The 27,124-nt window shown below is 44.6% G+C and overlaps 1 protein-coding gene across 3 annotated transcripts in view; it reads left to right on the top strand.

The window, feature by feature from the left end:
• Positions 1 to 27,124, top strand: part of TMED3 (transmembrane p24 trafficking protein 3) — a 45,068-nt gene that overhangs the window by 2,101 nt on the left and 15,843 nt on the right. The window contains exons 2-4 of one of the 3 annotated variants that reach the window (XR_013519297.1): positions 509 to 757; positions 4,399 to 4,489; positions 8,464 to 9,316. Coding sequence is in view for 2 of the 3 variants with exons in the window: in XM_002749215.5 (XP_002749261.3) it covers positions 509 to 757; positions 8,464 to 8,700 (486 nt within the window). In the remaining variant the exon portion in view is untranslated. Of the gene's footprint in view, positions 1 to 508; positions 758 to 4,398; positions 4,490 to 8,463; positions 9,317 to 27,124 lie in introns of those variants that run through there. The other 2 variants (XM_002749215.5, XM_017973337.4) reach the window with 2 other exon arrangements.

The raw sequence follows: 27,124 nt of genomic DNA, 5'->3' as shown, positions 1-27,124 counted from the left end.
CTTGGGCATCCCTCCTCATCTTGCTCTGCATTTCTGGAAGCCTTATCAGCACCATCTTATGAAGACCAGTTATCCTGGGGTATGTTTGTTCATGCGTCAGAATAATGCAATAGGTAAATATTTGAGCACTGGAACCAAAAGCCGTTAGGACAGACCCCAGCCCTACCACTTTCTGTTGTGTAACCTTAGGCAATTTACTTATCCTTGAAGCTTGGTTTCTTCTTCTGTAAAATGGAAAGGATTAGGCTCTTTGAACTCCCGCAGGGCAAACTTTGGAGTCAGGCAGGCATAGATTCAGATCTTAGCCCTTCCACTTTCAAGTGGTGTGACCATAGCCAATTTATTTAACCTTGGTCAGCCTCAGTAAAATGGGAAGTGGCATAGCCCCTGCCTTGGAAACGTTTGAAGATTAAACGACAGAAATGTTTAGTCTGATCACAGGGTCTGGTTGGCATTTGGTAGGTGGTGGTTGCCCCTTTGATAACAGTAAGCTTTTTATGGTTGTCAGGTCATCACTGGAGGCCACTACGATGTTGACTGCTTTGTGGAGGACCCCCAGGGGAACACCATCTACAGAGAAACCAAGAAGCAGTACGACAGCTTCACGCACCGGGCTGAGGTCAAGGGTGTTTATCAGTTTTGCTTCAGTAATGAGTTTTCCACCTTCTCTCACAAGACCATCTACTTTGACTTTCAAGTAGGTGATGAGCCCCCCATTCTCCCAGACATGGGGAACAGGGTCACAGCTCTCACCCAGGTGAGTGAACATGAGCAGTGTGGGGCTGCTAAACCCCCTGGGCGTTCCTCCTCATTGGCCTCTGTCTAGACTGGTGGTCGGAGTCATCATCAGGGTTGGTTTTGCCTCTTTTCTTCACACTTAGTCCTAAAGGACGCTACGCTCTTCTTTTGATCTTCCTTCCCATTCTCTAACCAGATCCCTGCGGTACTGTCCTCGGATATTCCTGTCTCTACTCTTTCATTCCTACTCTGTCTTTTGCACAGTACCACTTTTGAAGTACCTGCATCATGTGTCTCCACTTATATTATCTGTATCATAATATATGTGGAGACACGTGATGTGACACATAGGGCAAAGTAAGAGCAAAGTCTTACTCTGCGTGGTGTATTAGTTAAGGTAACACAAGGTGCCATAACAAAATAAACTCAAAACATCAATGGCCTAACACAATAGATGCTTATTCTCATGCATAATAATCTGGAAAAGGTTGGTGGGGAGCTTTCCTCCATGGTGTGACTCAGGCATCCAGGCTCATTCTTTCTTGTCAGAAAGTGGCACAGCACCTGCCTTAGAGAGTATTCTGTCTTCCCCTGGGGCTTCAGAGTCATCTGCCTGTAGCTGCCAAAGGAGGAAAGAATGAGAAATGCCCGTCTGCTTCTTAAAAGCCCAGGCACAGTGGGAAGACGTATCACCTGCTCATGTCCTGTGGGTGAGAACTTAGTCATGTGGCAAACCTGGATGACAGGAAGGCTGGCGAGTACAGCTTTAGCAACAGCTCTGCACTATGGAAGACATACCATGACATTTTTGGGGGAAAGTCGTGTCTGCCGCTCATGGCTGTCAAAATTAATTATTCTCTGATCTCAGCCTCCTTCATCCATCTTCCCTCCTGCTATTTCAGCTCCTGTTTGCCTTTCATGTGCAAGCTGGGCTTCCGGGGGGCTAGGACTCTGAATGATTTACTTTTGTATCCTCAGTGCTCGCTGTATTAGGTGTGGCACAGGAAGGAGCTCACCAAACGCTTGTCACATGACTCAGGGCCCAGGTAAACCTGTAAGACAGGAGGAACCATCCATCACTGCACGTGTACCGGAACCAAAGCCAGAGGGCCTTGTAATTTCAAGGAGGCCAGATGACCTTCTGGGCTTCCCTTCAAGGTGGCTCTCTTCCTCTGTGGCTCTGGGCACACTCATGAATGCCTGTGGATTCATTTGCCCAGTCTTCCATCTTCCCTCAGCAGTTGGAGGCTAGGGCTGCCCTGTTCATCATAGTAGCCACTCTCTAAATTTGGCTATTTAAATATAATTAAAATTAAATGAAAATGCACTCCCTCATCTGCACCACAGCCTTACTTCAGTTACTTAGTAGTCACAGGTAACTAGTGGCCATGCATAGAAAGTTCCATTGTCTAAAACTGGGTTTGAGCTTTGCGCTTGGTACATGACTGCTGTTAGAACGTCCAGCCAAGGGTGTGTTGTGTGTTTTGCAACCAACACTCATGAGAGTTCTGTTGGCCACTGATGAAACAGCCTCTATTCAGAAGATTTTGTAAGTCTCCAAAAGCTGAGCTGAAGGACTTCCCCCTTAACCAGTAGAAAACAAATGGGTAGGAAGAGCCTTAATGAATTAGGTGAATAGAGACATTCTTTCCTGGAGCCTGAGCAGTAGCTTGCTTTTGTTGCAGGAAAGGGTGATTTATACTTCCCTTTTCTTATATGTTAGAACCTCTTCTTTGCTCCTGCTCAGCCTCAAAAGAACCATTTCCTTCCACTTCTCTGACTGTGCCGCCTTGAACCATCTGTGCCTACTTGCTTTTTTGCCAGTGTTCACCCAGTCTACGCACTGTGCCTGGTGCTGGACGCCCTGCAGGGAGCACAGCCCTATAAGCCAGTTAGCCATAGGGCATTGTGGTCAGAGCTGTAACTGGGGGGCCAGGGGTTTTGAGGAGGCACCCATGAGTTCTTCCAGGAGTCAGGAAGGCTTCACTGGGAGAGCTTTACCTTAACTTCAGAATGTAGGAGTTTGGCCTCCTAGATGAAGAGAGCAGGTGAAATGTATGGAGTGGAACTTTCATTCTTCTTTCCAGCCCTTTTTATCTTGCTTGGTGTGGGGTTTTTTTGAGATGGAGTTTCGCTCTTGTTACCCAAGTTGGAGTGCAATGGCGCAATCTTGGCTCACTGCAACCTCTGCCTCCTAGGTTCAAGCAATTCTCCTGCCTCAGCCTCCCAGGTAGCTGGGACTATAGGCGTGTGCCACCATGCCCAGCTAATTTTAGTATTTTTAGTAGAGATGGGGTTTCACCATGTTGACCAGGATGGTCTTGATCTCGTGACCTCGTGATTCACCCGCCTTGGCCTCCCAAAGTGCTGGGATTATAGGCATGAGCTACCGCACCTGGCCTGGCGTGGGTTTTTATGCAGCAGCTGCTATCTCGCTTCTCCCCAGACTTCCTGCAGCACAGTGGTGGGCTAGAGGCCGTGGTTTCTGGCAGAAAAGTAAATACGAGGTGAAAGAACAGCTTCTATCGTGAACAGTGCCCAGGCCAGAGATTCAGCCCCAAAGGACTTGTTTTAGACCTAAGTTCAGGAAAGCCAGGCTCCTAGGAGAGGACATGGGCTGGGAGGATTTGACTTCAGAAAAGCTAAGCTTGAGGGGCTTCCAGGTTTTCTGAGAATCTGGGCAGATCCTGGTCACAGCTGAAGGTTTCTGACAGAGGTCAAAGGCCAAGATCTATTTTACTGGTGGTCTAGGAAGGACGAAAAGCTTTCCTGCATGCTCTGAGGCCAGCTTCTGCTTCCCTGTCATTGAGTTCTTGAAGAATTAAAGAAGCAGGTACTTGGGTCAGTGGGGACCTAATAAGATGAGGGTTCCAGGAATTTATCAGTGTTTACACTGACCTGAAGACTGAGGACGTTGGCATCCACAGATAGCCAGGATAGGATGGGATGTCAGCGTGGAGATGGAGGAAAGGAATAGTGCCAGAAACGGGATGGGTTAGGGTGTCCTAGAGACTGACTGTCACCAGGGAGCCACGACCATAATTCCTGTGAGGCTCCAGGATATTGGGAGCCAGCCAGGACTGGTGGTCTTAGCAGGGCAGAAGGTCACACACAAGGAGAGCTGGGGACCCGTGCCTGGGAAAACAGAACCCTGAAGCAGAGCAGACAGTTTCTGTTGGTTTTCTGCTGGGTGGGAAGCTGGCTGAGGGATTGCCTAACTGAAATTTTGTGGTAACAGGCTGAAGGGGTTTGTTTTAGATGAGCACTAATGTAAAATCTCAGTGGATGGGGAAGTAGCATGTTTTTACAGTGAGAGTGAGTATCCAGGTATCTGTGATTCTCTGGGGTCTCTTGCAGCATCTGCGCCAGGTCCTGAAGGCGTCTGCAGGTGTTAGATGCCAAGAAAGCTGTAGAGTATCACCTGTTGCTCTGTTACCCACTTGGAGCTGGTCCCTTTGTTTCACTGATCTGATCTGAGATTGTTCCTTTAAAGGCCACTCTTCATGCAATCTCAGTGCCGGTTTCTGGCCTGTGTCGCTGGATCTAGGCCTTTAAAGTAATGCCTCACGTAAATATCTGACTTCCCCTCTGTCTTGGTGTCTACGTCTGTGATTTCCGTGTCCTTCCTCTCTTCCTCTTCCCTTCCTCCTTCCTCTCCAGCGATTCTGGGCTCTGGAAGAAGGCTGGAGATGCTGACCAGTACTGCTGAATTCCCAGGCCAGAGCCTGCGGTCCAAGGAGCCCCCAGTCAAGTGAGTCCAGTGTACCCTTTGTTTCTGAATGAAATTGTGACAAATAAACTTGGAGAATGGAATTCTCACCTGGAAAATCAAATGTGCCCTTCCAGAGTGTTTAAAAACAAATTCTGTGCGGATTTATACATACAAATGTGTATGTGTATATGTACATATGAGTACACACGCGTGTGTGCACCACACACATACATATACACATATACTCCCTCAACCATGATACATACATGTATACGCTTATGTGTGTGTCTCCATCCCTCCCACTGATTTCAAGAATGATCTACTTGGTTACCAAGTCCTGTGATTTCATTACCATCAGTTTCCGCCAAATCCACTCTTCCCTGACTTGGTGACTTCCTTCATGGAGGCTGACATCTTCTCTTTCCGATAGAACCACAGCCACCTAAGTGGTTTCCCTGCCTCTGGACGGGTTCCTATACATCCCTTTCTGCATCATAACTGCCAGCGGCAGATTCTCATAAAGCGGAATTCTGATCTTGCCAGTCTTCTGCTCATAGAGCCACACCATAAAGTCTTAGACTGAGGCCCTTTTCTGTGAACTCCCACCTCCCTACAGCTGCTTCTCCATGCATTGCCATCACCACATCAGTCCCTGACCCCAGACCAGGCCCTGTACAGTTCTTCGCCTGTGCTTCTCCTGCCCGGATTGTGTTCTCGTCCTCAGCCTGGTGATGTCCTGCCCATTCATCAGGGCTCTGCTTGCCGCGTCCCATATCAGCTACTCCATCTTCTCCGGCAGGCTCAGCAGCTTTCTCCTGGGTGTTCCCACAACTCTGCATACTCTTCTGTTCTTGGCTCTTTGCATATTGCATTACAGTTGAGTAATTTTTCTTTACATTGTGAACTTTCTGAGACCCAGGACTGTGTCTGGCTCTGATTCTTAATTCCCTGGGCCTAGCACAGTGCCTGGAAGAAAAGCGGGCATTGAGTAAAGTCTGAAAGAAGGAATTAGTGGAAGTGTAAGCTATTAAACTCAGCCATGATTTGAAATTTTTTTTTTTTTTAGACAGAGTCTTGCTCTGTCACCAGGCGCCAGGCTTAAGTGCAGTGGCACGATCTCAGCTCACTGCAGTCTCCGCCTCCCTGGTTCAAACAAATCTCCTGCCTCAGCCTCCTGAGTAGCTGGGACTACAGGCGTACGCCACCACTCCCAGCTAATTTTTTTATTTTTAGTAGAGATGGGGTTTCACCAAGTTGGCCAGGATGGTCTCAATCTTTTGACCTTGTGATCCACCTGCCTCAGCCTCCCAAAGTACTGGGATTACAGGTGTGAGCCACCGGGCCCAGCCAATTTAAAATTCTTATAACCTCGCCCTATAGATATCTCTCCTGAGTTCCCCAGCCCCACCTTCAGTCCTTGTGATTTCCGGGGATCACCAGAGTGATGTAAATATAGAACTGGTTTGTATTACCAAGTCTGCCTGTTTAGTTAGTTTCTGACAGGGAGCACTAGGGAGGCTTCTAGAAATGCCATATCTCAAGTTAGCTTTGGCACGGGTTCACATAGGGTTAAGTCTGACTCCGCATTGACCTCTTTCCTACTTTCTTCCAAGTGTGGTCTCCTGTTCCATCTGTGACAGTGGACATGCCTTAGTGAGCTTTGGAGGCATCCCTTAGAGAGTTGGGAGTAACCACAAATGGGACCATTGACCCCAGGGCAGAGGCCTACCCCTGAGCTTTCTCTTCTGGTGGTTGGCCTTTGAAGCCACTTGGCATTGGAAGTTCCCTTTGGAGTCAACTTCTTGATGTATAGAATCCTTCTTGGGATCATTTGTCCCTTTTTCAGTATCAAACATTTGCAGCTGTAGCCCACATGACAAATGTGGGGAAGTGAAGATGTCCAGTGCTGACTATACTGCAGTTGTGAGAGAACAGATATGTAGCCCAAAATAACAGAGCATTGAGGATGTCACTGAGAAAGCAGGACGGAGGTACCCCTGGGGGGACAAATGGGCTTCTTTACTTGATATTGCTCCTCGAGCTGGTGCCCAGTCTGACTCTACCAGTTCCATCTGATATGCTGTGATCATGCCATCTAATGTGACATTTCACCACTTTTTAAATGTGGAAGAGGATGAGAGGGCCAGCCACCACGTGCAGGAGAGTCCCAAAGCCTTGGAAGGTAGACTGTTGCCAGAAAGATAGAAGCAGAGGCTGAAGGGAAGCGTTTGTTCTTCCTTGCCTCATCTGGTTCAGCTCCTAGAATGGTCCAGAGTTAAGGATACCCAATGAGGCAGGTATGGGTAACACCACTGTTTGGCAGTATTTCCCATTTGTCTTCTGGAAGGGGTTCAATGTGAGAGAGAAACAAGGGTTTTGGGGAGGGAGGTCACAGAGTGACTTAGTCTTTTCTGGCTTATTATATTGCACTTTACAAATAGTTTGGCTTTGGAGTTTGGGAACTGAAGTGTCTGGCGCATGCTTTGTGAATCATCTAGCCTGAGAACTCACTGATGAGATATAATTTTCTAGGTCTTAGATATGTGGTGGTTTAGAGGCTGCCTCTGAATAAGAACTCACATTTTCCCACAGGCATAATGTGTTAGTTGTCTATTGCTGAGTAACTAATTACTACAGACATAGTGTCTTAATAGAATACTCACTTATTTTTTTTCTTTTTTGATTATACTGTAAGTTCTGGGGTACATGTGCAGATCATGCAGGTTTGTTACATAGGTATACATGTGCCATGATGGTTTGCTGCATCCATCCCCCCATCATCTACATTAGGTATTTCTCCCAATGTTATCTCTCTCCAGTCCCCAGAATACTCACTTGTTACCACACAGCTCTGCATGCTGTGAGCCTGGGCAGGTTGGCCAGATTCTTTGCTTGGAGTCTCCCAAGGCTAATGTTGAGGTGGTGGCAGGTTGGGCTCCTAGCTGGAAGCTCTGGAAAAGGATCTGCTTTCATGCTTATTCAGGTTTTGGTGGAGTTCCGTTCTTTGTGGTTGTAGGACTGAGGTCCCCGTTTCCTTGCTGACTGTTGTACCCTCAGCCCCTGGAGGCCTTTTTCTAATGCTAGCAGGTGGTCACCTTCACCTTGAAAGCCAGTGAATTCTTCTCATGCTTCAACACCATCTTGACTTCTTCTGCAACTAGCTAGAAAAAACTCCCAGCATCTAAGGTCTCCTGCAATTAGATCAGGCTTCGATAATCGCCCCGTCTTAATTTAAGGTCAGCTGTGTCATATTAACATGATGCAGTCACAGAGATGATAGCTATATTCATAGCTTCCTGGAATTAGGGCAGGGGATCTTGGTGGTGGTGGGAAGGACATTTTCAGACTTCTGCTTACGACATTGAATATGTTGGCAGGTAAAGAAAGTGATGACGTAGTATGCGTTACATATGAGCATATGTGTCTATATGGTGCCTGTTCATATATGTCTTTGCATGCATATGTATGTTCTTATATACATGAGGCATGTGTCTTCATGTGTTTACGTGTATACATAAAACTGTAGGCAGCAATTATATAATAGAATGAGCATTAGCAGTGGACTCAGAGGTGAAACACAACTGTGGTCTATTTCACACTCTGCTGTTTATTACTCATGTGACCTTGGGCAATTCAAATTCACGTAGTCTCCTGGAGCCTCAGTTTCCTCATCTGTATGTGGGATAAGCCCTCATTAACAGTGAGGGTAATGGTCTGTGCCTATCAGGGATATTGCCAGGATTAGATAAGAGAGTATAGGGAGTGCTTAGGTTCAGGACTCTGACAGTTGAGCCAAACTCTAACTCAGCCACATACCAGCAGTGTGACTCTGGGCAGGTTGCTTAACCTCTCTGAGCCTCAATTAGGCTTGCGAGGATTAAAGAAAACCCATAGCACAGACTCATAGTATTCAGTGGATGTCCCCTAGGATGTTGATGGTAGCATTTGTGGTTTGCTGGATCCCACGTTTGTCTCAGGGTTAGCTGCGTGACTGCTTTTCTCTTCCTGCCCAGATGGAATCTGCCTGTGTGACCATCCACGAGGCTCTGAAGACGGTCATTGACTCCCAGACGCATTACCGGCTGCGAGAGGCCCAGGACCGGGCCCGAGCGGAAGACCTCAATAGCCGAGTCTCTTACTGGTCTATCGGCGAGACGATCGCCCTGTTCGTGGTCGGCTTCAGCCAGGTGCTACTGTTGAAAAGCTTCTTCACAGAAAAACGACCCATCAGCAGGGCAGTCCACTCCTAGTCCAGGCATCCTGCTCTAGGGCCCCTGATGCCCCAGGCTGCAGCAGTCCCTAGGTCACAGGCTGCTGGGCTGGGGCACGTAGCCCAGGGGCAAGGCAGAATGATGCTGCTGTGGTGACCCCTTGCCTTTCATGCCCATGCTTGATTCTTGCACCTCAGCAGCTGAAGGTCACAGAGCCCAGTAATCAAAAGGCATCCCGACTGCATTATGTGTGCAGTGCTGAAGAGATGTTTACGGTTGGGCTAGGGATTACTCACTGTGGGAGGATGGGCAGGCCATGATCCAGTAACCTGGCTTTAGTGGAAACTCCAAGTACCCAGGCCTCTTGGGCAGCTCAGGGTCCTGTCTCTGTTTCATGATGCATGGGTCATTTGGCTTGGGTATCCTATCCCATATGGGGAAGAAAGGGGCTCTAAGTTCTGGCTCCTCCTCACCTGACGTTCTCTGCACCTGAGGAAACCAGGCCCTGAGTGACTTTGCAGATGTGTTCACCAGTGTCAGCCATGCAAGCAGGACAGGATGGCGACTGGGTGCTCTTGGTGAGCTGTGCATTTCCTAGGAGGTAGAAAACTATGGGAAACTGTGGCTAATAAAAACTAAGTGTGAGCATCCTCAAGGCTGTGCCCTTTTTTCCTTGCCCTAAAGAACTTAAGAACTTACAGCAGGGCATGGGTGTGTGCATAAATAATTAGAGTGTGAGAGATAGTACCTAGGGAGGTGCATGGGGTACTGTGTGGAGAGGTATAGAGTGGGCAAGAAATGACTCCTCCCAGGTGAAGGAAGACAAAATAGGAAGTCTTGCATGTCACACACTATGTGTGCAACAGAAGTTTGCAGATGCTGTTTCCTCTGATAATACCTTCTCCCTGACATCCATGTGCTCGGCTCCATCATTTCCTTGTGACCGAAAGCCACATTATCAGTGAAGTCCCTCCCAACCACTCTTCAAGATGCTACCATCTCACTTTCTCTTGGCCGTCCTTGCCCATTAGTAAGAAATGAATGCATACCAATTCAGTGTCTGTGTAGTAGGTCCGGAGGGAAAATACCATGTCTCCCCTAAAGGAAACCTATCAAATCTGAAATCCTGCACTGACTGGCAGGCATTAATGCATTGTAGGAAAAGAAGCGAAATAATCTAAAATGATACCTCATAGGCTGGGCATGGTGGCTCACACTTGCAATCCCAGCACTTTGGGGGACCGAGGTGGGAGAATCACCTGAGGTCAGGAGTTTGAAATCAACATGGCAAAATCTTGTCTCTACTAAAAATACAAAAATTAGCCAGGTGTGGTGGTGGGTGCTTACTCCCAGCTACTTGGGAGGCTGAAGCAGGAGAATGGCTTGAACCCAGGAGGTAAAGGTTGCAGTGAGCCGAGATTGCGCCATTGCACTCCAGCCTGGGCAACAGAGTGAGACTCTGTCTCAAAAAAACAAAAAAAGATACCCCATAAGCCTTACTTGCTTAGCTTGATTGAAGGATAAATACTGCTTATCTTTCATATGTTTTTGCTGATGTTTCTTTTCTCTTATTTTAGAATTAAGTACTGAGAATATATAAAAGGTTACTTACAAAATATGTCTAAGGTGAAATATGTCTAAAGTGAAAAACAATACAAAAATTCCATGCTCCCACAACGTAAATTAAGCAGTGCAACATGACCCATCGCTTCTGAAATGCCCTCCACCTGCCCTTCTCCTTCACCCTCTGAGGGAACCACCAGCCTGAAGGTAGTATTTATCAAGCCCTGAGAAAGGAGTTTAAAGAATTGAAGGACACAGCCTTACTAAAACATATTATCTTCTACTTTTTTATGAACAAAGAATAGGATTGCTGGTGACACGTGTTTTATTTATATAACCTTGTAATCATTCATCCATAAACGTGTGGATTCATTGAGGGGACAAAAACCCTGCCCCACTGATTGATGTAGGAAATAAGTTGGCAATAAAATGGACTGCTTATCCAGTGTTTATGTTTTGATCAATTATGTACTAATAACAGTTGTCATAATTACGCAATCCAGAAGAAATATTTTTAACAAGCTTTATAGTTACAGCATATGAAACATGAAATCAAAGTTTTTTTGTTACAGAGAAATACAATAGGGTACACCGTATAATTTCAAACAAAGTAATATAGTTCTTTAGAAAGAACTACCTTCAGGCTGGTGGTTCCCTCAGAGGGTGAAGGAGAAGGGCAGGTGGAGGGCATTTCAGAAGCGATGGGTCATGTTGCACTGCTTAATTTACGTTGTGGGAGCATGGAATTTTTGTATTGTTTTTCACTTTAGACATATTTCACCTTAGACATATTTTGTAAGTAACCTTTTATATATTCCCAGTATTTAATTCTAAAATAAGAGAAAAGAAACATCATCAAAAACATATGAAAGATAAGCAGTATTTATCCTTCAATCAAGCTAAGTAAGGCAGGCTTATGGGGTATCTTTTTTTGTTTTTTTGAGACAGAGTCTCACTCTGTTGCCCAGGCTGGAGTGCAATGGCACAATCTCAGCTCATCTTAAGAAAGATGAAATGGAAGTATGACTCTAAGAAGGAAGGGAAAACAAGGAAAATTTCTGAGCATTTATTTCTGGATGATGATCAGTATCAAATTATCTTGGTAATTAGAATGTACTTAAAATAGTGATGTCATTTTTCAAAAAAGTAATGTTTAATTTATGGTAGAAATTACCTCCTTTGTAACTATTTAAATTCATGATGAAATGTTTTAGATGTCAGTTTTAAAAATGTTTGAGGCTTTAGAGTTTCTCAGGTTCTTTTGGAACATATTTAAGAAAAAGAAATAGGAGATGCTATTTGCATCTGGAGTTTTGGAGAGACTCCTTGACGTCTTGGCAGCTTGGTGGAAAGGTGTGTTCAGCATTGGTATTTTAGTGGAAGGAGAACTGGGTTGGGTCTGACCTTTCTGGATTTGAATCCAGGTCCACTATGTGCTACTTGCGCCATTTGGGTAAGGTACTGAACCTCTCTGAACCTTCATTTCCTCATCTGAAAAATGGGCACAAGGGAGTATTTTACTAGCCAGGGACTTGGGGCTTATGCACTGGTGAGCAGAATTAGGATTCACCCTGTTTTCAGTAAAATCCCTTTGAATTTGAGACCTGGATGCTACTGACAGGTGGAATTTGAAGGCACATCTACCTTACATAGGAAACTGAGAATCTCCCAGGGAAAAGACAGGACCGCTGACTCTAACTGAGGTTCTGGATTATTATGAGAGGGAGATTTTCAAAAATGGTCGAATGGAGTACGGCTTGTTCCATACCATTGATTTCAAGAGACAATAGAGCTTCTGGGATGAGATCCCCCATAAAATACTTATGGGTCTGCACTGGCAAACTGGTCTTGGTTCCAAAGACCAAGAGTTGGTTTGTGGTGCTGATTCTGAATCCTTGCGGTGCAGCTGTCTGGTAGTAAAATGGCTGTGTATGGGAAGAAAGCTTTCATCGCCGCAGGGCATTCTTTACAGGATAACTTTAAGGGAGGAGGGGACGTTTTCTTTGTTGAAAGATAATTTTCCTAAAAAGAGTAAAATCGTCTTTTACAAATACAAAATCCACACGTGTATTAGGATTCTCCAGAAGGACAACTAATAGGATGTATGTATATATGAAAGGGAGTTTATGAAGAGGAATTGACTCACACAGTCACAAAGTGAAGTCCCATGATAGGCCCTCTGAAAGCTGAGGAGGAAGGAAGCCAATGGTGGCTCAGTCCAGTGCAGCCTTCAGTCTGTGTCCAAAGGCCCAAGAGCACCTGGCAAACCACTGATATAAGTCCAAGAGTCCCAAGGTCAAAGAACCTGGAGTCTAATGTCAAAGGGCAGAAAGCAGCTAGCATAGGAGAAAGATGAAAGCCAGAAGACCCAGCAAGCCATCTTATCCCAGCTTCTTCTACTTGCTCTGTTCTAGCTGTGCTGGCAGCCGATTGAATGGTGCCCACGCACACTGAGGGTAGATGGGTCATCCTCTCCCAGTCCACTGACTCACATGTTAATCTCCTCTAGCAACGTCTTCACAGACACACCCAGAAACGATACTAGCTATCTAGACATCCTTCAATCCAATCAAGTTGACACCTAATATTAACCATCATAGCATGTTAAAGATTTTATTTTACATATGAATCAATGAAGGAACCAGACATGTCATAATGATTCAAAAGATAATTCAAAGAACAGACACATTTATACAGAGTTGTAAAACAGCTGGAAGACATTGAACCAGGCTAGAATCAATAATCCAAAAGGATGTGCTATGTGGAGAAAACATAAAAGTTGCAAAAATAGCTCAAAGAGGAAGCTTAGAATCAAATAGTCTGGAGGGCTCTCCAGAAATGCAAAGTTTATTTTATTAAAACCATTTTTTTCCCTATAACTTCAAAAGAGGCTCCTGAGCTGTCACAGCCCCTGGGGAGTCACATTGATTTCTAGTTTAATTAACAGTAAGACCACCTGTTCCATGTTCTTTCTGGTTCTATAATGACTCATCCCTTGGCCTCTTTAGGTCTAGGATGGGAACAGCTTTTAGCTATTGCTAGTCTTGGGTTTTCATCTTAACCCTGCCCAACCTTTGTAAATACTGCCTCCCTTAAACTCTCCTCAACTTAAAATAGGGAGGAGGGAGGGAAGAAGGAAGGAAGAATCCTTGTTGCAGATTCTAGGTGTTACAGACTGAATATTCTGTTTCTCTCCACTTAATATGTTCAAATTCTCTACCACAAGGTGATGGTATTAGGAGGTGGGGCTTTTGGGAGGTGATAGATTCCTGAGGGTGGAGCCCGTCTGAGTGAGATTAGTGCTGTTATGAAAGAGGCGGGAGGGAAGTCCTATTTTAGTCTGCTTAGTGTTGCTGCAAAGGAATACCCAACTCTGAGTAACTTACAAAGAAAAAATTCTTTGGCTCACAGTTCTGCAGCTGGGGGCATCTGGTGAGGGCTTCAGGGTGCTTCCACTCGTGGCAGAAGGCAAAGGGAAGCCGGTGTGCAGAGATCACATGGTGAGTCAGGAAGCAAGATAGTGGTGAGGTGCCAGGTCTTGTTGAACAACCTGCTTGTGGGAACTAACAGAGTAAGAGCTCACTCATTATAGCAAGGATAGCATCAAGCCATTCATAAGGGATCTGCCCCCAGGACCCAAACACCTTCCTTCAGGCCCCAACTCCAATATGAGTATCAAATTTTAATATGAGGTTGGCAGGAGGACAAACATCCAAATGATAGTGGGTCTGTAGCCCCTTCTGCCATGTGAGGATGCAATGAGAAGACAGCCATTTATGAACCAGAAAGTGGGACCTCACCAAACACCAAATCTACCAATGCCTTAATCTTGGACGTCCCAGTCTCCAGAACTGTGAGAAGTAAATTTCTGTTGTTTATATGTCACCAAATCTGTGGTATCCTGTCATCGTATCCCAAATGAACTAAAACTAGAAAACAGGGATGATTAGAACCAAAACTGCAAATATACATATAACCACCCCTGGGTCGGGCAATTCCGGGAAAAGGCTGGATGTTCTTTTAAATGTACAAGTGGATCCTTCAAGCACAGGGACGTGTGTGTGTTTGGTGTATTTTTTTCCAGCTCTGCTGTTTGATCCTGTATGTGAATGTGCCTAGCACAATACTGGTCTGAAACAAATACTAATTTCCCTCTTTCTACTCACATACACCAAACAAAACACTTATAAATAAACCTGATGTGATGATATCTGGGAAGGTCTGACCATCTGGATCCATCTATGAAAATGTATTGTCAGATATTCCTGCTATTTCTTGTTGGGACTGGTAATTCAACAGCTTTTGTTTCTCCTTGGAGTTTCAGTGTTACGTGCTATACTCATTTGAGGGATGATTCATTTTATCTGATCTTGTGATAAAGATCACAAGACCCAGCCAATGGCCATATCTTTTTCTATGTGTTTGAAGGCTTGTGTAAGAATTCTAAGAGCTATAAAAATCAATATAGTTACGAACTCCTAAATGGCATATAAATTGTTGGAGACTGTTCGGGTCTTCATAGAAAATGAAGCTGCTTCTGTTCAAGCTCTCTAGTCAATACCAAATCATGTTACTTTCTCTTGAAATCTGATTCATCACTGGTTTAAAAAAGTCACCCTTTTGGTAACTGTACCCATTGTAAAGGGACAGAAACACCAGGGAGCCAGTAGGTTGTGTGATACAGGAGGAAGAAGAAGTCATGGCTTGTCCTCTTAGGATCACCAAGCAGTCTTTTGATGATAATCTGGCTTCTCATATCCTTTGCTTTTGAAAAGATTATATTTGAGTTGCATTTTTAATTGTAAAAAATAAATAAAAACCGCATTCTCCTTTTAATTTATAAAGTAATCTTTCAGGCAATTAAAATATTAACTAACATTTATCTATTCCCCCGACTTCCATGCAAAGCAACTGCATCCTTAGGCAGGTCTAAAGCCTGGGTGGGCTGCACCCAGGACATGAACTTTGGGTGAGCCACACTCATAGCCAGCACTCCGATAGGTGCCGGGTTCGCAGTATTACACCTGGTGGACACACCTCTGGAAGCTGCAGAACAGTGGAGTGGGTGTATGTGTTGGATGGGGTTGGGGGCGAGGTAGTGACCTGGCAAGGTGGCTGTCTTCCAAATCAAGCCTGGAGAAACCACAGAAGCAAGAGAGAAGCCTGCCTCTGAGGAACTCTCACACACACACAGCTGTGAGAAATCGGAAGAGGGGTCTGTGGAAAGGGGTGGGAGGGCACTGTAGCACCGAGGCAGAGGCCCCTGGAGAGCACGGAGAAGCAAAGTTGGAGGAAAACTATTTCCATTCTGTGCCTGCCTCTCCCATGTGTTGCCTTGAGGTGCCCACAGCCGTCCCCTTTGCCAAGAATTCAGTGGCACAGCCCAGGTCGCTGGTGTTTGTGTGGGGCAGTAGCAGGTAGATCAAAGACTAATTAGCTGGGTGTGGTGGCTTGTGCCTGTAATCTCAACTACTCAGGAGGCTGAGGCAGGAGAATTGCTTGAACCCAGAAGATGGAGGTTGCAGTGAGCTGAGATTGTGCCACTGCACTCCAGGCTGGTGGTGCCTGGCGACAGGGTGAGACTCTGTCTCAAAAAACAAACAAACAAAAAAAACCCAAAAAGAAAAAACTAAGGCTACCATCTTATTCCAAAGTGGTTGTTTTTGAGAGTTTAAAGTGAACTTTGAATGAAGTATTAGCAAATGAGGATTTTACATTGTGACTTTCTCTGTCCAGGGGTTCCCTTCCTTCCCTTTCCTTAAGCTCTCTAAAGAGCGGCTGCATTGCCCCAGATTAGGAGCACAAAGTGTGCACTCCCCACCTTCAACCTTTTCCCCGAGCCGAGCTGTTGTAGCACAGTACCATCTTGAGACCACAGCCACCTCTCTGGAATGGGCCCTGTTCTGGGAGCCAGCAGCCACTGCATGTCTCCAACACTGGGGCTTCACCTTCATTCCACCAAGCCCACATTTGGGTGGGTGATGGGAAGCCTGAGATTGGCTGGGACTCTGGTCCTACACAGGAGAGAAGCCAACCCCCAACTGTCATGCTTCCAGCCATCAGAACAGTCTGGCAATTTGCCCAGGGTGAACTCACTGTTGAGCCAGCCAAATTGCTACACACACTCCCCCCAAGCAGGAGAGGCCCCTGAGCCTCTGAAAAGCTGATATACTCACTCCTAGGTCAGTGGAACAGTTACATGCCCACAGCAAGGGCCTGAGAGACAACCCCATAGTGTTCCACCATCTTCAGAGAAGCAACAGATCACAGCAAAGTAACAAATAGAAGGCACGTGGGGAATGTATTTCGGGAGAATTACCCCCAGAAGCCAAACAATGCGCACATTCTTTTCCCCATAGTCTTAAAGGAAAAAAAAAAGGCAACAAGACTTCAGAAAAGGTTACAAAAAATTGTAGAAGGGGTTATAATACAACACAAGAGATGAAAAGAAGCTGTCAGATCTCAGGAAATATGTGGATGAGGAAACACCATTTCAGAAATGATAGTTAACTTTAAGATGCCAAAATGAGAACAGGCACTGATGAAATCAGGGGAGAGACACTAAAGAAAGGCTTGAGAAGACTGTCTGAAAAACAAATGGAAAAAAAGAACAAAAATCTGAAAGTTATTAGGGAGAGCCCGAGAGCTTTGTACAACAAGGATATGCATCATGCAGATAATTGGTGTTCTTGAAGAAGAAAACAGAACAAATTCGAAGATGTAAAAAAGAAAGCCTTAATAAAAGCCAAGGAAGACCTAAATCTTCAGTTTAAAAGGTACCTAGCATTTCAGGAAAAAATAAAGCAGAATGATTAATACAGATTCTGGTGACATTCCTGGGCTTCTAGGAAAGATAAAGAAACAACATTGAAGTTACATCAAACAAACAAAAAACAAAGTCAAAAAAGCAAGTAATCGATCAGAGGGAGAAATCATGTGACCTCAAACTTTTCCTTGACATTTACTGGGATAAGACCATGGAATAGTGTCCTCAAGGGACTCAGGGAGGGTGAGAATGGACCCAGGAAAATGATACTTGCTAACTTGTCATTCAGATACAGGGGGGCCTTTCTAAAACTAGAAGGAATTCAGCACACAGAGCACCTGTGAACCACCCTTGACTCAGCTACCCCAGGAAAAACTACTGAACAAGGAAAGGAAAGAGGGCGTCATCAAAAGGGCAGGTGGTGAGCAAACATTTCATCCATTAAAATATACAGTGGAGGCTAGAGCACTATGAACAATCTAGTGAGAATAAATTTTATGAAGTCTAATTATTTAAAAATTGCAATACAGCAAATTGAAATTGAGAATTAGGAGGTGAGGGAAGGTAAGAGAAATGTAAATACTAACTTTCCAGTGTTTCCTGATAGAACGTTAATGACTACAAAAGAAATTACATTGAGTTCCTGCTGGGCACCAACCACACCTCTTAGTGCTTTATGTGTAGCATTTCATCAATCTCTGACAACAGTTGAGCAGCATAGAAACCATTAATGTTCCCATTTTACAGATGAGGAAACTGAAACACAGAGAATTTAATCTTTTCCCAAGGTGATGCAGCTGGTAAGGAAAATAAGGAAAGCCATTTGGTCATCTCAAGAGGTCCTGAAAATAAAGTTTATACGATCAATACAAGCCATTCCTGATGAAAACTTCTGATAAAGAAATAATTGATCAGGGATAAGGATGGCAGCTGAAGTGTGGCTGTTGAGTCTGGAGCTATGGATTCAGTTCTTTCTTATTCTGGTGCCAAGGAGGTTGGGGGGCATTTCTTATACGTCAGGTTGGAAATTTTTACCTCTCTGAACCTCTGTGGCTCTGGTAGGCAGATGTTAAAACATCAAAAAGCTAGGCCCCCGCTAGCTGGCTAGTGGGGTTGGACCTGGGGGTGTCTTGATAGAGCCATCAACAAACTACATTCAGGCTAAGTCCGGTGGCTCATGGCTCTAATCCCGGCACTTTGGGAAGCTGAGGTGGGTGGATCATTTGAGGTCAGGAGTTTGAGACCAGCCCAGCCAACATGGTGAAACTCTGCCTCTATTAAAAATACAAAAAATTAGGCAGGTGTGGTGGTATGTGCCTATAGTCCCAGATACTCAGGGGCTGAGGCAGGAGAATGGCTTGAAACCAGGAGGCAGAGGTTGCAGTGAGCAGAGGTTGCAGTGAGCCGAGATCGCACCACTGCACTCTAGCCTGGAAGATAGAGCAAGACTCTGTCTCAAACAAACAAACAAACAAACAAACAAAAAACCACATTAGTACCCTAGGTATTATATTTACTCTAGATGGATCCGACACAGCAAACTCCACCCTCTAGAGTTGGTTGATTGACTTATAAAATAAAGGGTCATAGATGTTTCCAGTACATGAAGCACTTAGGACTCTTACCATGTCACAACTTCCAAGTGTCAAAGTAGATCTAATAATAACAGACAAGAAATGCTTTGTGCATCTGTCACCACAGCAAAGGGCTTGAAAGCGCTGGGCTGTGGTGGAAGCTGGTGGAACCCGCCTCACTACTACCAAGCCTGTAGGCGAACTGACCAGAATCCATTGGGTCTGTCTGCTTTAGCTGCTATCAGTTGCAAAGCCTTAGTCTGCTGGGGCTTCCGTAACAAACTATCCAACAGTCTGGGAGGCTTAAAGAACAGAAATTAATTTTCTCACAGTTCTGGAGGCAGGAAGTCAGAGATCAAGGTGTCAGCCGGGTTGGTTTCTCCTGAGGCCTCTCTCATTGCCTTGTGGATGGCTGCCTTCTCTGTCCTCACATGGCGCCTTCCCTGTGCATGTCTATGTCCTGATTTTCTCTTCATATGAGGACACCAGTTATGTTGGATTAGGGCCCACTGTAGTTAATTTAATTACATCTTTAAGCCTTATCTCCAAATACAGTAACATTCTAAGGTACTGACGGTTAGGAATTCAACATAAGAATTTGGGGGGGAAACCAAAAAACAAAAAGAGAGTAATTTGGGGGAGAGGGGTGGACACAGTTCATCCAATAACAGATAGTGCTATAAATGCCATCCAAATCTTTCAACCTATGCTGCTTTCAAAACATTAAATTATCTTCCACTAGAAGATAGGGAAATGGGAATGAAAGGGAATGCCCCTTTTCAAGATTAGGTGCATTTCATAGCTTGAATTACTTTTTTTCTGATCTCTTTTATAAGATATTGATCACACACTTGCATCAGCAGGAACGTGCACAGGAGATGCCTGGAGTGTGGAACAGTTCAGTAGTGATCACATCCTGACTCTGCTCCTGGGAGCTATGTGAGGATGAGCGGATCACGTGGTCTCTCTCCTCTGACTTTCAGTTTTCTTATTTGTAATAAAATGTGGTATTAAGGGAAACATACAATGATATTCACTACAGTGTTGTGTATAGTTATAAAACATTACAATATAGCTCAAAATGAGCATGGACAGGGGAGGAAATAAACAAAACATAGCAAGCTTGTATATGGGGATAGTTTATAACAGTTGGAAATGAATGGAATAGCTCCCTATACAGCAACATGGAATAATGTTGAGGACATACCAGAGTGTACATTGAAAAAGCAAAACCATCCACTGTGGTATCACTTACATATCAGCAAAAACACACATTCAACACTATTCTATATAGCTCATGGGAAAAAATTAATGTGTTCATGTATAATAAGTAGTAAACATATGTAAATGTGTTCATGTATAATGTGTTGTAAACATATATAAATGTGTTCATGTATAATATGTATCAAACACAGATTGTAGTGAAAAGGTTATCTTTGGGAATTGAAGATAGAAATTGGGATGGGGGTACAAAGGAGACTTTCATTTTATCTGTGGAGTATTTCTTTTCCTTTCTTTAAAAAATATGAAGAATGTATGACAAAATATTAGCATTTCTTAGTCCTGGGTGGCAGATACGTGGGTGTTTGTTATGTTACCATTCGTACTTTTCTGCATTAAACATCTCAAAGGCAAAGTAAATAGGAGGATGGGAATTGCCCTTGCTTCACCTCTTAGGGATATCGCAAAGTTTCAATAATAAAATATTTGAGAACATTCCTTGAAAATTAAAAGCTCTGTGCAAATATTACATTTTAAGCTAATCTGTTTCATTTGCTATTGATTCTATTAACTTCCATTTCAAAAGTCCACAGTGTCTAATAGCTCCAAGTTTGGGGTAGTGTTGGCAGTGACCATGGTAGTGGTTATGTGAGGGTGGCAGTGATAGTGGTGGTGCAGCTGCTAGCAGGTGGTGATGACAGAGGAGTGGTGATGGTGGTGATGGTGGTGATGATGGTGGTGATGGTAGTACTGGTGGTGATGGTAGTAATGGTGATGATGGTAGTAATGGTGGTGGTAACGGTGTTATGGTGGTGATGATGGTGGTGATGGTAGTAATGGTGGTGATGGTGATGGTGATGGTAGTAAAGGTGATGATGGTAGTAATGGTGGTGACAGTGATGATGGTGGTGATGGTAGTAATGGCAATGATGGTAGTAATGGGGGTAATGGTGTTATGGTGGTGATTATGGTAGTGATGGTAGTAATGGTGGTGATGGTGGTGATGGTAGTAATGGTGATGATGGTAGTAATGGTGGTGGTAATGGTGTTATGGTGGTGGTGATGGTAGTGATGGTAGTAATGGTGGTGATGGTGGTGATGATAGTAATGGTGATGATGGTAGTAATGGTGGTGGTGATGGTGTTATGGTAGTGATGATGGTAGTGATGGTAGTAATGGTGGTGACAGTGCTGATGGTAGTGATGGTAGTAATGGTAATGATGGTAGTAATGGTGGTGGTAATGGTGTTATGGTGGTGATGGTAGTGATGGTAGTAATGGTGGTGATGGTGGTGATGGTGATGATGGTGATGATGGTAGTAAAGGTGGTGATGGTAGTAATGGTGGTGACAGTGATGATGGTGGTGATGGTAGTAATGGTTATGATGGTAGTAATGGTGGTGATGGTGGTGATGGTAGTAAAGTGGGTGATGGTAGTAATGGTGGTGGTAATGGTGTTATGGTGGTGATGATGGTAGTGATGGTGGTGATGGTGATGATGGTGGGGATGGTGGTGATGGTAGTAATGGTGGTGACGGTGATGATGGTGATGGTAGTAATGGTGGTGGTAGTAATTGTGGTGATGGTAGTAATGGTGGTGGCAGTAATGGTGGTGACGATAGTAATGGTGGTGACGATAGTAACGGTGGTGACAATAGTAATGGTGGTGATGGTAGTAATGGTAGTGATGGTAGTAATGGTGGTGATGGTAGTAATGGTGGTGGTAATGGTGTTATGGTGGTGGTGATGACATGATGGTGATAGTGGTGTTTATGTTGGTGATGATGGTGGTGACAGCAGCAGCTGTGGTGGTGGTGAATATGATGGTGGTGATGATGATGGTGATGGTGGTGAAGGTGATATGTGTAGGGAGCAGTGTTAGACCTCTGATCTAGCTCTGAGCCACACCACACACACACTGCCGCATAATATCATACACTTCTAGGGCTGTGTGTCTCACTGCTAGTAAGACTAAACCCTCCAAAGGTGAATTCCATTAATGTGTATCTCCTACTGCTTCTAGTAAACACTGTTCAAAGTACTGTACTGACCATGGTAATTAGCTTTTTTCTTGGAAATACTTGAGTTTCAGCTTTTTGAAGAACTGCAGCAATATGAGAAAAGACCACAAGAGGACAGTAGAGAAACATCAATAAAGTTCAACTTTACACCTCAAGGACTGGACAGGCACAAGCCTCGGCGGTCTCCACTCAAGAAGCCGCTCCTCAGCAGGGAGAAGTGTGGGTCTCTGCAAGAGCTCAGGTCATGGGAATTTCAGGCCAGTCAACATATCACAGAGTGTCATTAGTGTTCCTGACTAGGTTGAGAACCACCTACTTCTTGGAGTTGTTGAAAACCACCTAGTTCAACTTCTCAGCCCCAACCAGCATCTGGACTATAATTTTATGAGAGACACTGAGCTAGAATCGCCCAGATAAATCTCTATTGAATTCCTGATCCATTGAAATGGTGATAAGCAATGTTTGCAGTTGTGAAGTGCGAAAAAATTTTGAGATAATTTGTTATGCAGGAAAAGATCACTAATACACCTGGCATGTAGCAAACAGTTAATGAATGTTAGCCATAATAGTTATTCAGAACTATTAAATGCAAGGAGTTATTTTTCCAGCCTTCTCTCATTATGTCAATTATGATGTAACTTGGAAGTGAAATCATTTGTGCATTCATTCATTAATTTTCCAATAAGCCATTGACTTGTCCAGGGTGAGCTGCCCTGACCCCCTTGCATAGACCTTTCCCATCCCTGACACTCCCCATCTCCTTGCCCTGCTTTTTTTGATCTCCATCGCAGCACTACACTCATCACCATCTGAGAGAGTACATATGAATTTATGTGTTTGTTGATCATTTTCTTCTTCTGGAAATTTCATGACATCAGGGGCTTTGGATGCCTTTTCACTACTGCAGCTGTTCACTGCTGCCATCTGGGTCCTAGGACAGTGTCTGGCACGTGGTGGGTGATAAAGGAACATTCTTAAATTCATTTATTCTTCCATTCATTCACCAAATGTATATTGAGCACCTTTTATATGCCAACGTTGTTCTAAACTCTGAGGATATAGCACTAAAAAAAATGGATATGAGCCTCGCCCTGTTGCTAAATGAATGAAAGGGGTTGTTCCAATTGAGGGATGTTTGGGACTGAGGAGCACTTTGAACTTTTCAAAGCACACAGCTTTTCCTTGCCAATCTAACAAAATCCTGTTGAACCACCTCATTCCTGCATAAAGCATCACGTGGGCACATATTGATGCTGGGTGCAGAGGCAGTCTCGTCCATGTACTTTGCCACCTAGAACATGTGCTGGGAGGTGAGCAAACAGACCATCAGAATGTCCCATTAAGCTCATTCCCCCCAATTAATGAGGACAAGCTGGACCAGAGACATAGTTTGCTGACATCTCTGACATTTAATTTATAATGATGATGTTTACTTGGGCCAAAACATCTAAAATTAAACCTCCCACTTAAAATTTAAACAGTAAATTACATTTTCTCGAACATTCAGTCGATCCATAAAAACTATCTGTAAAGTGGGCAGCAGATGCCACCCAGGAAACCACAAATGGAAAAGGCCATAGATGGGCTCAGACAAAGGGAGGACAAGCCATCTTGGGGAGGGTCAGGCTGGCTCCTTGAAGCTTGGTTTGCTGATGGCTCCCACCTGCTGGCGTGCTCACCTCAGATCCTGAGACTAGCCTGATCCAAGGGGTGAGGACTAGAGCCCCTTCTTCTCTTACCCTCAAATCTGTCCCTGTGGTGAGGGTCACAATGTATTTGCCAAGCCATGTCAGACAACTGGTTATTGCGGCTGTCTGCTTTGAAGTTGCAGCACCCCAGGCCTGGAGCCCTGCTTTTGATGGCAAGCTGGTTTTCTGAGACTCTGAAAATCTTCTTTCTGGCTGAGTCACTCACTTGGGCATTCTTCCCCAGAGAGTCCCTTCCCTCCAACCAGCCCAGCTACCTAACCTATGGGCTGGATCTGCTATTGCAAGTGACCCTTCTGTGCTGGCCACTCCCACCACCTCCAGGTTGAGAAGTGAGTATATAGGGCCCATTTGGACAGCTGTCATCATACAAGTGAGCTATGTTGTTTTTGGATACACGCTGGATAACTTTATAGAGTGAGCTTTTTGGATGTCACAGCTGGCTTCCTGATAGAGTACACAGTGTTTTAGATTTACATAATTGGCGTAATATCCTAGCTCATTTCAGGAGCATCTGGGGTCCTCAATAACGGGATATTAAAAGGATTAAAGGGCTTACTTCCTGTATTACTGTTACCAAGTGGGTATGTAAACCCAGTGCAGGGATTGGCAAGGGCAGGCAAGGTCTCTGATACCCAGCTGTTCCCCTCTCCTGATTTGTCATGGCCTTTGCTGCTTAAATAAGAGACATAAGTCATAGAGGGCAGTTACGGGGCTAAGGTCATGTCTGATGATGCCTCTCCATCTCAACATCTTCTTCCCAGAGAAAGATCAGAATCAAGCCAAAAATGGAGCTGGGGTGGAGCTTGAATGAAAACAGTTGAAATTTAGAGCTTGGGCCCCCACAGGGAATGACCCTATTCGGCTTTGGGCTCCTGGCCTTGGCAGTATCTTTGCTCTGCTTCTATCTTGCTTCATGTGATAGGAAGGGTAAGCCTGAGGTTTCCTGCAAAGAGCCTCCTTTTTTCCTTAATGACCTTTCCTTGCATTTGACTCTTTTTTCTTTCTTTCTTTTTTTTTTTGACTCTCATATTCATTAGAGTGTTTTCATAGGGAGCCTGAACTTGGGCCTAAGAGCCCAAGAGCCCAAACAGTTTGCCCTTAGCAAAGGCTAAGAACCTGTCACAGCAGTCAGAATCCATAGAAGACTACATGATCTGCACCACATGAGCCCAATAGCTGGCAGGTTCTGGCTGGGGTAAAGCCTTGGGTGGTAAAGAAAAGAGACTTTCCTGAGCTTGTTCTCTGCAGAAACTTTCTCCCAGGATCTGTCTAGTTGAGGGTCAACTGTACTCAAGGACTGTTGGTCAAGGACTTGAGTGTTCTAGATTCTGGCTCCTGGACATTTCTCTGTCCCCCTTTTTAAGTATGTAAATCACTACAACTGAGTGTCTATTATTTTTGTCTGCTTAGATCCTTTTTTCCTAATTCTAATCACAGAACTTCTAGCTTTTCTTAGAAACCGCCCTTTGCACACTGTCAGTCCAAGTGGTTCAAGCGGGGCTGAATATAAACCAAGTTTCCTTTTCACCTGACCCCAGCTGCTGGGTCCTGAATTAGACATTCAGAATTATAACATAGAGCTTTTTATTCTCTATCTGGGTGAAGGATGTAGGTGGAGACCTAAGGCATCTTTAACCAAACGCATCTCATGTGGTGCATGATACAGAACGTAAAACAGAGTTGGTCAGCAGATTACTGGATACGATAGAAAACTGGATTAGAGAAGTGGAAATTATCCCGGCACTCAGGTGGTTTTTCAAACCAAACAGGTCTGCTCACCTGGTGCAGTAGGAGCAGAGATCTCCACTGGGCTTGCAGCAGAGGAAGGGAGGTGTTTATCTGTAGGGTACCACCTAAGGAAGTTTGGGGAGCTAATGCTCAAGTCCTGACACCCAAATCCTGGCAGCACCTAACATCTCTTCCTTAAACTCTCCCCAATAATGCCTAACCCAAGCCCAAGTCCATTCACAGGGCCTTTCCAACCCTCTCTTACAGAGCCTCACGGTTCCCAGAGTGTGGAAGCTCCCTCAGAGCAAGAAGTAAACCCCACCCGTTCCACTGCAGGTGTGCTGGGTGGTCTTTGGTGGGGACATTGACACTTTCAACTCCCAATATTCTGCCATCAAAGGATGTTGGACAACCTGATGGGTTGCAGGTAAGGGTTTTTTAAAGACAGGGGTAGATGTCAGGAAAGTAGAGGTTACAGGCAAAGTAATAAATCAATGCATGGAAATTGCTCATTGGATTTGGCCTAACAGGGTGAAACATCTTGAGGCAGGGGCTTACAGGTCACAGTAGATTCAAAGATGCTCCGATTTGCAGTTTGTTAAGGAAGAGAAGCTTTGTTGAAAAATTTGAGGTCAGTGGAAAAGAATTAGCTCTGTCTGTGGGTATAACTTTATCCAGGCCCCTCAGGATGTAATTTAGAACAAAACAGTGGCCAGAGCTCAGCCCTCACCTCCTCATTGCCTGGGGTCTCAGCGCCACTGCATCCATTTGGCGGGGACCCAGGTTTCTGAACAACAACTCAGGGACATATGTTAGAATGTTATCTTTAGCTTCCAAACGTCATGTGATTCTGGCTTTTTCAGCTGTTATTTTAAGTTGCCATTAGCTTCTTGCTTATCAAGTTGCTTATTTGTTTCCGAGGACCAGCTAGGTGCCTGGAGTTTCCCTTGAAGGAACTCAAGATTGTCTTTTACTTTCATGCGTAGAGGGGCTTTCACGCTTTTCAGTCATCTTTCCCAACTGATGGTTAGAATCCAACATCCTTTGCTGGCAGCAGATTGGAAGTTGAAAGTGTCTATGCTCCAGCCAAAGGCCACTGAGAACTCCGGTAGTGAAAAAGGTGAGGTTTGCTTCTTGTGAGGGAGCTTGCACACAATGGGAATTGTGAGGTACCTCTGTAAGATAGTGTTAGAAAGAACCTATGATATGACTTGGGCTTGTTTTCAGTGTATTTGGGGAATGTTTAATTAAGGAAGAGGTGTTAGATGTTTCCAGGAATTGGGATTAATTCTATGATTGGGTATCTTAATACATTTAATCTAGAAGGCAGGAAAACTAGGTGAAGCCAAAACTGTACGAAGCAGTCATCAGTCATATTGTAACTGTATACTTCCACTTTCCTAAGAGATAGTTTAATTATTTCATTATTTTATTTTCTCTTCCTTTTTTTTAGGTTTTGGGGTACACGTGAAGAACATGCAAGATTGTTGCATAGGAACACACGTGGCAGTGTGATTTGCTGCCTTCCTCCCCTTCACCTATATCTGGCATTTCTCCCCATGTTCTCTCTCCCCAACTCCCCACCCCCCACTGTCCCTCCCCTATTTCCCCCCTAAAAACCCCAGTGTGTGATGCTCCCCTCCCTGTGTCCATGTGTTCTCATTGTTCAACACCTGCCTATAAGTGAGAATATGCGGTGTTTGATTTTCTGTTCTTGTGTCAGTTTGCTGAGGTTCATCCCTACAAAGGACATGAACTCATCATTTTTGATGGCTGCATAATATTCCTTGGTGTATATGTGCCACATTTTCCCTGTCCAATCTATCATCGATGTACATTTGGGTTGGTTCCAGGTCTTTGCTATTGTAAACTGCTGCAATGA

The sequence above is a fragment of the Callithrix jacchus genome, chromosome 6 (genome assembly GCF_049354715.1).
Source record: "Callithrix jacchus isolate 240 chromosome 6, calJac240_pri, whole genome shotgun sequence".
Taxonomy (NCBI): Eukaryota; Metazoa; Chordata; class Mammalia; order Primates; family Cebidae; genus Callithrix; species Callithrix jacchus.
Note: the sequence above shows the minus strand (reverse complement) of the source record. Positions and strands in the feature narration are given on the sequence as shown.